This window comes from Leiobunum rupestre, chromosome 4 (assembly GCF_980474605.1).
Source record: "Leiobunum rupestre chromosome 4, qqLeiRupe1.1.hap1, whole genome shotgun sequence".
Lineage (NCBI taxonomy): Eukaryota > Metazoa > Arthropoda > Arachnida > Opiliones > Sclerosomatidae > Leiobunum > Leiobunum rupestre.
Window position 1 is genome coordinate 56,600,611 of NC_143387.1, and position 12,122 is coordinate 56,612,732.

The window sequence follows — 12,122 nt, forward strand, 5'->3', positions numbered from 1 at the left end:
ATCCCAGCGCGTCGCTTGTAGAATTTACCATTTTCCCCGGTAGATTGCTTTCATCTCAATCCTTTATTGAAAGGCATGTTTTAGTTAACCGCAAAGTGGTTTCTCACAATATTATTTTAATATAAATATTTCTACGTGCAGGGGTTTTTGTTTTAACTTTTGGTACATTAGCGGATATGCCGTTTAGTTGGGAATGGCCCATTCGCGTTATGTTTTCCACAACTCTAGAGAACCCAAACACTCATATGGTTACGAAATTGGTTGCTAGGTGGCGCTAGGGAACAGCTGTTTTCCCTTCCTTAAGTAACTAGATAAAAAATAAAGGGATAGATACTTAAAAAAGAGGGAGATTCCAACAAACTCTAGTTTAAGGAAAATAAGAGTTGAAGAAAAAAATATAAATTTGAAAATGGAATAAGAAAATAGCTACTCTGTCTTTTCATTTTGTTACCTCGGGGAAGCTGAGGGAGAAACAGAAAAAGTGTTGACTTTTCGGTGTCCGCCGCCACCGCCGTCACCGCCGTCGCCGCTACTAGCTACTCGAAAAACCTTTGGCCATTCGGGAATCCATAACGTATTTTTCGCGACAAGATACCAATACGCTTTGGAATGGTGTAAATTATCATCATTACTCCAGCTAAGTGAAAGTTAATAAAAATCACCTAAGGACTATAACGCAGTTAAAATACGCGAAAAGATAGAAACTCCCGTTTCTAAGAGTGTAGAAAAGTCCATAATGAAAAAGGATAAAAAAGCTAAACCCTAAACAAATTTGAAGAAATTTAAAAACTTACAAATGTCTCGTACCAATAGGTCTTCGAGCAAACATAAAGACGCGTATTTTATCACTCTTTTCAATTCAGACCATAGGTGGTTCCTTTAAACTTAACTTTACGTTGCTACGCAACGCGTTTGGAAATTTTTAATGTTTAAGCTTAGTTTCTCTTTTCGGTTTAGTCGTCAGTCAGATCCCCCGCGCGGTAGCGGCGGTACTGATGAGCTCCAACTACGGCGAAACCGGTCTATCGCTGGAAATTCTGGCTATTTTAATTTGTTTTTGACTCGAAGATCTATTTGGTCCGCGTTTCGCTTGTTAATTTTATCCTCGTAAGTTTTATTATTACTTTAAATTTTCTAGGGCTTAGCTTTGTTTTCTGGAAAGACGAGGATTAGGGTCCTAAAATAAATTCAACTGAAATTTTTAGGTATTGCTATATGTTTGAAAGGTCACCCGACTACCACTCTGCTTTAAATTTTGCTTTAATTATTTCTACGAATTAGTTCAGTTCTACAATACTATACTTAACAATGGCTTATATTTTGGCGAATATTTATTCCTTAGGAGATAAATACGGTTGTGTCTTTGGCAGTTTCAGTTTTCTGTGGAATTAGGCGGGCGGAGGTTTGACCTTGGACGGAGCTTTATCTTTTCAAAGGTCAGACCCCTGAAGAATTTATGGCTAAGCTACTAAAAAGAAACATTTATAACGAGTTTAAAACTCAGCTTCAATCGTTGAACGTGAGCGATGCGATTTTGGTGCAGGCTTCATTTTTCATTTAACTTCTAACCTTTTGTCTAACAAAATTAAGGGCTTCTAGCAACTAAATTAAAGCGCTAAAAAATGCTTTGTTAAGTACAGAAAAATCTTATTATTAATTTAATAGGCGAGTTACTGTAGACTTAGAATGATTAAATTATCGATCCACAGAAAGGCCTTACATTTAGTATATAATCGAGTTTGGGGTTCTAAGTACGGAATCCAGTCAAACAAGGCGCGTATAAATTTTTATAACCTTCGTTGGCCCCATTGAGTTGGGAATAAATAGAGGTACAACTAAATCTGGCTGGCGAGCGACCAATTTCGTTCAATAAGGAGACTTCAACAACTTTATCGTTCTACCGTGGCGGCATCTGTCTCTAGTGGTGGCAACTATATTGCAATTGAATTTTTTCGCGAATCTGATGCGAAATTGAAATGTATGATTACTCGTAACAAACAAACCTTTGAAGTTGTTTAAAAATAATTTAATTCTGTCAACACGATCCTTTTTAACTCAAGTTACGGTGAGTTAGCTAATAATTATTTATTTTTAGCCATATAACTTTACAAAATATAGATGGCGCTACCGCCTAATTATAAAGATGAATTTCGTACAGTCTTATCAGAACAGGTCCCGCGTAACCATGGCAACCGAAATCGTAATTGTAATTCTAGCAGTATTATTCCCAATTCAATGGTTGGCCCACGAACTTTATTATAACTAAAGGGACGTGTTATCCAGCTCAAAATTCAGCGCGAGAAGAGTCCGTTAGCAGCCAACTTGGCGAGGCGAAAACTAGTTGGCAATCTCTTAAATCTAGGCGTTTCAAGGTCATCGCGTATGCTATTGGATTTTGAAAAAATGGCCTTGAAGTCCGTAAATCCTCTTTCCCCTCTTTCTGTGACCACCCATGGGCATATCGTCGTCGAACTGGGCGAATAGCATTGGCGAAGCTACAGGCATAACCCGTCCTTTCCGTGGTTGACCGTAGACTCCCACAGGGCTGATACTGGGTTACTTTTTTAACTAAAAGTTACTTTTTTTTAAATCAGTTACTAAAAGTTAATATTTGTCTAATTTGGTTACTTAAAGTTTCTATTTTGAAATTTGTTAGGTTATCTCTACGAAAAAATATTTTACCATATTTAATTTTAGTACTGCCCATAGAAATCAGAAACGCCGTCTTATAACAATATCCTTTATTCGTAAAGAAGGTAGGCTTTTTTAGTTACAAAACTAGCGGGAGATAAAATAAAAGTAAAAATTTACGTAAAAGAGTAAAGTAAAGTTCCTAATTAGCAAATACTTAATGTATTGCAATTTGTTTAAGAAATAATCTGTGATTTTTACTGTAAATGTTTTTAAGTTATTTCTTAGTTACTTTTAGGTTACTTTTTGGTTACTATTTTGGAAGAGGCTAGTTACTATTTCCATTAATATTAGTTATGAATTCGAGTATCAGCCCTGCTCCCATGAAAGGTACAGCTAAACCAAATTCATTGGTGTAGCCAGAAATTTGTGAAAATGAAGTACAGTCGAAACTACGCCTAAAACATTAAGACCAAACCCCTCGCCTCCTTTGGTCATAAATAAAGCATTTGTCCCCAAACAAATAACCTAATAACCCGAGGGGTCAGACATTCCCAAAAAAGCGTACGGGATTGAAAATCTCTGTGATTTCGCGATTTCATCAAAGATTTTGCGATTTCATCAGATTTCGCTATTTCATCAGAGATTTTGCGATTTCGTCAGAGATTTCGCGATTTCGTCTGAGATTTCGCGACTTCGTCAGAGATTTTGCGATTTCGTCTAAGATTTCGCGATTTCATAAGATTTCCCGACTTCGTCAGAGATTTCGCGAATTCATAAGATTTTGCGATTTCGTCAGAGATTTCGCGATTTCGTCGAAGACTTCGCGATTTGGTCACAGATTTCGCGATTTCGTCAAAGATTTCGCGATTTGGTCACAGATTTCGCGACTTCGTCAGAGATTTCGCGATTTGGTCACAGATTTCGCGATTTCGTCAAAGATTTCGCGATTTGGTCACAGATTTCGCGATTTCGTCAAAGATTTCGCGATTTGGTCACAGATTTCGCGACTTCGTCAGAGATTTCGCGATTTGGTCACAGATTTCGCGATTTCGTCAAAGATTTCGCGATTTCGTCAAAGATTTCGTGATTTCGTCTGAGATTTCGCGATTTCGTCAGAGATTTCGCGATTTCATAAGATTTCGCGACTTCGTCAGAGATTTTGCGATTTCGTCTAAGATTTCGCGACTTCGTCAGAGATTTTGCGTTTTCGTCTAAGATTTCGCGATTTCATAAGATTTCGCGACTTCGTCAGAGATTTTGCGATTTCGTCTAAGATTTCGCGACTTCGTCAGAGATTTTGCGTTTTCGTCTAAGATTTCGCGATTTCATAAGATTTCGCAAGATTTTGCGACTTCGTCAGGGATTTCGCGATTTCGTCGGAGATTTCTTGACCTATCTCTATTAACCTACCTGATAATTATTATTATTACAATAGTGATAAAAATAACGGTTTAAAAACCCGAAACCTCTGATTTATTACCGATAAAATTACTATTTTAAGCGATGATTTATGTAAAAACTGCAAATTAATGTTGAAATTGAAGAAAAATTTTGAATAAAACGAAACGTTTAAAATTATTTTCCACGATAATGGGACTAGTGAGTCGAAATATTTGGACCTCAAATGTTCTTTCCGTTGTAGTTTTACAAGGAAGAATAAAAAATATTTCAACGCAGTTTCTTTAAACGACGTAGTCGAGATACTTGAAATATGGTATCAATCGGTGCAGTATTTATCGGTGAAATTTTGGTGTAAACGCTGATTATATAATTATACTTTAAACCACTGCTATTTCGGTTCCTTTATTTACAATTACTCTCAAATCCGTTTCCCTACCAACAAAAGCTCGCTCAGTGACAAGATTAACAGACAAAAACCCCTTTAGGCTACGCTGAGCTTTATTAAGGGCCTGGGTCCCTGTCCTAAGATTGCTTTTTTTCTAGGTTATCTGTCCTCCTAAGCTTAAGCCTTAGGGTTAATCCGCCCCTGAGCTCGCCCGGCCTTATAGTTGCGACTAAATCCTTGTTTAAAAATTCGACGTTTGAGACTGTTGGCGCCATCTGGTATTTAAAATGGGCTTCTAATTATGATACTATCGTGAAAGGTTTTATATTAAACGTTAAATAGTTTTTTGGTAACAAATCAGTAAGTATTTATGCCTTTCCCGCCAAAAAAATCTTAAACTGTCGCCATCTAGGGTAAATAAAAGCTTTAAAATAGAATCTCTAATGACTTCGCCTTAAAAGTTTGTTTCCCAGTAAGCAATTTGTGAATTGCTCTGTACTCTTTGATCACCCATTTAAGTTAACCGAAAATATATGAAGAATTCTGAGAAGGAAAGAGGAGATATAGTCCAGTGAGAGACGCTGCTAGTAGGCAAGCCAAATTCAGGAGGTAAATAGAATAAGACCAGCTTTAAGGCCCACCGCTATCAGAAATCAAGTGGCGTTGGATTATAGCCTAGAGCTAGTAGTGCCTTACCTTACCTGGAATTCCAAACATGGCCCATATTTCTTGGGAAAAAAATTTTGGTTCTCCAAAAATAATAGTAAATAAAGCAAAAAACAGTGAAAGAACCGTAAAAAAAAGGTTAATTTGTATTTCTTATGGTTCAAATTTCATATTAATACAAAAAATCTTGAAGCATTTTTACTTTTATAAAAAAATATATTAAAATTAAAACTCTAGAAGCATTTTTACTTTTATAAAAAAAATATATTTAAATTAAAACTCTAGAAGCATTTTTACTTTTATAAAAAATATATTGAAATTAAAACTCTAGAAGCATTTTTACTTTTATAAAAAATATATTAAAATTAAAACTCTAGAAGCATTTTTACTTTTATAAAAAAAATATATTTAAATTAAAACTCTAGAAGCATTTTTACTTTTATAAAAAAATATATTGAAATTAAAACTTAAAATAATTTTAAAACTTTATATTGAAATTAAAACTTAAAATAATTTTAAAAATTTATATTGAAATTAAAACTTAAAATAATTTTAAAAATTTATATTGAAATTAAAACTTAAAATAATTTTAAAATTTTATATTAAAATAAAAGATTTTGAAGTAATTTAATAACAAAATTGAAATGTAGAATGATTTTTAATCTAACAATAAATTTAAAATTTAGAAGAATTTTTAATCTAATAATTAATTTAAAATGTGGAAGAATTTTTAATCTAATAATAAATTTAAAATGTAGAAGAATTTTTAATCCTATAATAAATTTAAAATGTGGAAGAATTTTTAATTTAAAAATAAATTTCAAATGAAGAATAATTTTTAATTTAAAAATAAATTTCAAATGTAGAAGAATTTTTAATTTAATAATAAAAATTAAAATCTAGAAGAATTTTACCTACATCTGTCACTGTTACGATAACTGTTCAGCTAGCTGGATCTGGAGGGATGAATTATAACAAATCAGTTCAGATCGATTACTTGAGATAATGAATCAGATACAATTAGAGATCAGATTGTTGAGTGAAGGAATTTAAAAGATTAACGTGATCTACTAGATAATCTTGAAATAACTGAAAATTACGACCTGAATAACCCAAACAGTTCGCGGAAAATGTGAAAATTAAAATATTAAATTTAAAAATGGGCTGGGTGACGAAATAGAAATTTCGCTTTGGCCAACTTGTTTCCTCCTTGATACGATGGCAGTCTACCTCCAACGTTCTGTTATTTTTTCTTGTTAAATAAATAAAGAGATATTATACGCGCGGTTGTTCCACTTTTGCCTCTTGGTATCAAAGAACAACATCAAAAGCTTCCCGCATTGAGTAATTTAAAACTGGCGTTTCTTCGCCTCGCGATATGGATACTTGAAAACAAAATAAAATTAAAAATAAATATACAAAATTCCCGCGCTTAAAATATTTTTATTGCGTCATATTATTTTCCATTTCAAATTGGAAATAGAGAGTTTGCTTTATCTTCTTACCGAACATTTTTCAACAATGACACTCTTGGTCAGCCCCGAATTGAACCTGCAACCAAATTGAGTAATATCAGGAATTCATACCTCTAACTTGGAATGGTTATCCGGCCGTATTCCCTATGGTAAGATCTCGGGCACCGTTTTCAGTGACGTGTATGAGAAAAAAAAATCGCCCCCTCACCCGCGTCTCCCCTCTTTAGGAGTTTTTACCCCGCGCAACCTCCCGTTTTTACAACTGTAGTTTTTTGTTGTTTGACTCCCCGGCCATTTCGAAATTTAGGGTTTGAAACCCCACCATTGATAGCGACGGGTCAGCTCGCTCTCCCGACCTCTCCATGTGGAACGATTAAGTCCGGCATACATAGTTTGCATCCCTACGTCATCAATGACGCAGTTCCAAGTATAGATATAAGAACCAAGAATAAATATTTAATTTGAGCAAGAATGAACGGTTCTATGCCGCCATTTTGCCGGTGTAGATTTCTTAGTAAAACGGGAGGGTCGTCTGTTTGCGGATTTTAATTATTTTCAAATGATTAAGAAATTAGTTTCACGTTAAAAATGGTTATCTGCCTGGTTAAAAATTGTTCCAGTAGTTCAATTACCAAGGGAGAACGAAAATTGTTTATTTTATTCGATAGCGAAGGTAATTGTAAAAAGGATGACCGCAAAGGCCTAACTTTGATAAGCTTTGTCAACTTCTTTTCGTAGATATTTCTGTCGTAATTTGATATTTTATTTAAATAACCCGGCCTTAGAATCTTATCTGGCTTTGTTTAGGGCCCATTTAAAATTTTAAAGCATAAATCTAATACGTTTTGTAGCTTTGACGAGATTACCAACAAAATGGCTACCTATTTAGTAGCTACGCGCGAAATGGTTTGAATTTTTGATTGCCCTCCCAGTTTCCTTGGAGACCATAGGCCCCTCCCTTCGGTGCAAACTATGTATTGTTAGCGCTGTCAAAATTGTCAGCAGTGACAATGCCCTTGAGAACCGCGAAGTCCGAATGACGAGGTGAACGTCGCTATCAATACGGGGATAGCGAAGGGAAAAGCAAAAAGATGTTTGAACCCTTTTTCGACACTGGGGGATGAAATTATCTGAAACTAGGATTTAATACCATTGAAAATCGTATGAGAAAACACGTATGCTCTGACGTCAAAATGATGGAAAAAAAACGGTCCCCTAGATAGAGACGGAAATCGGGCGAAATAACCATTCCAAGTTCGATGTATGAATTCCTGGTAGTATATTATCGTTTTTGGTAGTAGTATAACTTCGCCATATTCAAAGACTAGGGGATTCAACTGTCTAAACCTTGATAGTGTTCCATGGTAATTTATATATAAATAAATTATCATCGAACTGTATATATATATATTTATATGTTTGAAATTTACCAAAAAAATATAATCGAACTGAAATTCAGAGTTTGTGGAATTCCTAAGAATCTCAAGTACGTTAAATTCACTATTATTGTTAAGTTTAAATAAAAAATACATTTAGTAGTTTATTTTTATTTGAAATTGAATCATACATTTGCTCTATATTCAATGTTACTCCAGTCAGAATACAAGTTACTTCCGTTATTTTGAAGTTCTTTCTTTCAAAAATAAATGCTAAATTATTTTGAAAAATAGTGAAAGAAAATATTATTCGCATTTGTTTAGATAATTGAAAATTAGTACGTTTGGCGCCATCTGTTAAGACTTCGGGTGAAAATATCTTATCCCTTGTCTATTAATTTTAATTAATTAATTAAAAAATAGAAGTTTATAGTAAACCGTGTAAGATTGAGATAACCTAACCCAGGCTATGGCTAAAACGTTAAACGGAATTTTTACGGCAATGACTACAGAATTCACTTGACGGCAATGACCTACCAAATACGGGATTAGTAGCCTTTGAAAAAGTAGATTATCCCATTAGCCCACTAGTTTGTAGTCTGAAATAAGTATTTTTATAATTATTCCCCTTTAAATGTTATTTGCATAGGTTTTTCGGTCCTTTTAATGTACTCATACGAACGCGAGTCACATCCGTTCAAAAAGACGTTACACATTTTATTATACAATTTTGGTTACATACGTAAACCCCCATCCAGTAAATAAATTCGATCGTGAAACATTTCTACAGACGCTTGCAGTAGCAAACCGTGTAGTTTGATACTTTCTTCAATGGGGATTAATCATAAACTTCTGCTTACATACATTTACACATATACGTTAAACCAAAAGTGACATAATGACCAAAAGTGTGTCAATCGGACCTATTACGGAATGAATGTTACGAGCGAAATACAAGTTGGGAGGGGAGAAGAGAAAGTATGCCTTGGGGAGGGAAGGAAGTTAAAACCAACAAATAACGCCTCGTAGTGAGGAACGGAGGAACTAAGTAGCACTGGTCAAAGTTAGTGTATTTTTTGATTTTTCGTCGTTCTGTGGAGATGCTATCGCCATCTACCTACGATATAATACCATAGACTAAAAAAAGATACAGAAAGACGAATATAAATAGTCTTTTATGTGGTCGATCTCGAGTCGAGCATTCATTAAACTTTTAGCGTACGAAAGTACAGGGATTGTCACACTTTTGGTAATTAGGTCACCTTTGGTTAAACTGAATAAGAAATTTTCAGATTTCGGCAAAGATTTGTTTTTCCACAATTAATGAATTACTAAAGTAATTTTACTATATCACCTGGAAATTTAATTATATTCGCTAAGTAGAACTGTTTATTTGCGCAGTTTTCTCAAAGTTCTCAAGAGAAGGGATCCTGTACGTACCTGCCACCTTGCGGGATTAGTCACGGCAAGCTGAGCCGGAAAACGACGATTGATGAAAGTTCCAGCGTTAATAATAAGGAACCGGCCAAGAGCGCCACCAAGCGACAGACGTCAACGTGTACCACCAGTGAGTAGTCCCTTATTAATCATTCGTCCTTGGGACTTCTTACGTTATAAACGCCGCCTTAAGTTAAGTATTTTATATTTAAAAAATAAGACTAGGAATGTTTATGGTCGACTCAAATTGAGCACTTTTTTAACACTGCATAGAAAAAATTTCTCGCAATTTATTGAGTTTCGAAGAATCCGACTCGAATTTTTTCGGCTGTTATTTTTTACATTCTTATAAACTTAATAAAACGTTTTATAGCTGTCAATTCCACCAAGTCTAGAAAGAGAGTCTGTGAACTCCAACCACTAACCCTCCTAGAAGAGTAGCCAACACTTCGGGGGCTCTCCATAAAGATACGACTTCTCCCCCTCGAAATATCTCGTCTTTGTTCAGTTTGTGGGCCACGTTTTAAAGAACGGCCGGTTTTTCTGACCGAGGCTTAGCGCCAAATATTTAAATCTAATATTTTTCGAACACATCCTTTTGATGGAACAAAACTAAATTATAATTTTAATATAAAATACGTTTATTAATGTAAATTGACATATTTTGCTTTATAAGAAGTTTTATTTTAAGAATTACGATAAATTTTCTTCGCTAGTTACAGCACGAAATTTCGACTACTTTTGATGGAACAAAAACGTAGTGTGTTGAAATTTTTGCTAAAATACTGACTTGTGTGAAGGGGAATTATAAATGTGTTTATTTTAATGCTGTTATTCAGAGGAGTTACGTAAGGGGGTGCCTTGGGTATTAGCCTAGCTGATTATTATTTCTAAATTTTATCCCTTTAGAATTTTTCTAGAATTAAGTATTTTACAATTATTAAATATAAATAATAAGGGTTTGAAAAGATATGGCTCAAAATAATTTGGTTTTTCGTATTATTTTACCTTGATATTATTTTCCAAGTGTGCGGGAACACATATAGAAAACAGACTCGAACAAGATGCTACCTTAATTCCAAAAGCATGTATCTAAAAAAATCGAAATTAGGGTCAAACATCATTATTAATAACTTTCATATTTTTAATATAAACGAAAGGGGCGTCTTATCTTAAGACGCGGGGGGCTCAAAACATGCCTCTACTCCCCCTGATTACCTGATTGAAATTATCTATCGAAAAACGCCAAAAAAATCAAATTCGCTTAAGTCGAGTTAGCTACTCAGAGGTGAATTTCTTTAGGAAGCATCCCCGAAAAAGTTGGTCGTCTTAGAGAACATTTCTTCGGATATTCAACGGGGTTTTGTCCGGCGAGAGAGTCCAATTCTTCGCCGTTAAAACTCGAAAACAATTTCTGTTGACACTTCTCTCCCGGCGCGAAGGTGACAGTTCCGAAACGCCACTGGCGACGGCCGAGAGCTGCTTGCAGACGCTGACGAAGATGGCGGCCAACCCGGAATGCCTGGAGGCGATCGTGGCGGGTCTGCAAGGACATCTAGCGGCCCTCATCGAACTCTCCGATCAAATGGACGGCGCCCGCATCCACAAGCCTTTCGCCAGCCTACTCACTCGCCTACTACAGGCAGGTGCCATTTCTTTAATTCCACCAAGGATCCTATGTAACATATAGGATCCTTGATTCCACTGGTCATTTTGCTCTCGCTCTCGCGCCTATTGCCAAAAGGATAAATATTGGCCGCCGCTTAAGTCGCCATCTACATTCGTCAAACCGAACATTTGGCGAGAAAAGCGCTGCCATAATATTTTAATATCTATTTAATTTAATTAATTATTTAATATCTATTTAATTTAATTAATTATTTAAAATTATGTTATTTAATTAATTATTTAAAATTATGTTATTTAATTAATTATTTAAAATTATGTTATTTAATTAATTATTTAAAATTATGTTATTTAATTAATTATTTAATTAATTATTTAATTAATTATTTAATATCTATTTAATTTAATTAATTATTTAAAATCTATTTTATTTAATTAATTATTTAATATCTATTTAATTTAATTAATTATTTAAAATCTATTTAATTTAATTAATTATTTAATATCTATTAAATTTAATTAATTATTTAATATCTATTAAATTTAATTAATTATTTAATATCTATTAAATTTAATTAATTATTTAATATCTATTAAATTTAATTAATTATTTAATATCTATTAAATTTAATTAATTATTTAATATCTATTAAATTTAATATAATTAATTATTTAATACATATTTAATTTAATTTAATTAATTATTTAAAATCTATTTAATTTAATTTATTATTTAATATCTATTTAATTATTTAATACCTTTTAATTATTTAATATCTATTTAATTATTTAATATCTATATAATTATTTAATATCTATTTAATTATTTAATATCTATATAATTATTTAATATCTATTTAAATTTCATAATTATTTAATATAAATTTAATTTAGAAATTTAAAAGTAAGAAAAAACCACTGTTGTACAATTTAAAATGTTTTATTAAAAAACAGCTACGGCCGTTTCGACGCCAAACACCTTCATTGAGTTAATTAAATTTAATTTCATAATTATTTAATATAAATTTAATTATATTATTATTATTATTTAATCTCTATTTAATTATTTAATATCTATTTAATTATTTAATATCTATTTAATTATTTAATCTCTATTTAATT

At 33.1% G+C, this 12,122-nt stretch overlaps 1 protein-coding gene across 1 annotated transcript in view; it reads left to right on the plus strand.

Moving 5' to 3' along the window:
- Nucleotides 1-12,122, plus strand: part of LOC149948392 (uncharacterized) — a 65,025-nt gene that overhangs the window by 34,368 nt on the left and 18,535 nt on the right. The window contains exons 4-5 of the mRNA XM_090171070.1: nt 9,339-9,504; nt 10,817-11,016. Coding sequence (XP_090027196.1) covers nt 9,339-9,504; nt 10,817-11,016 — 366 coding nt within the window. The remainder of the gene's footprint in view (nt 1-9,338; nt 9,505-10,816; nt 11,017-12,122) is intronic.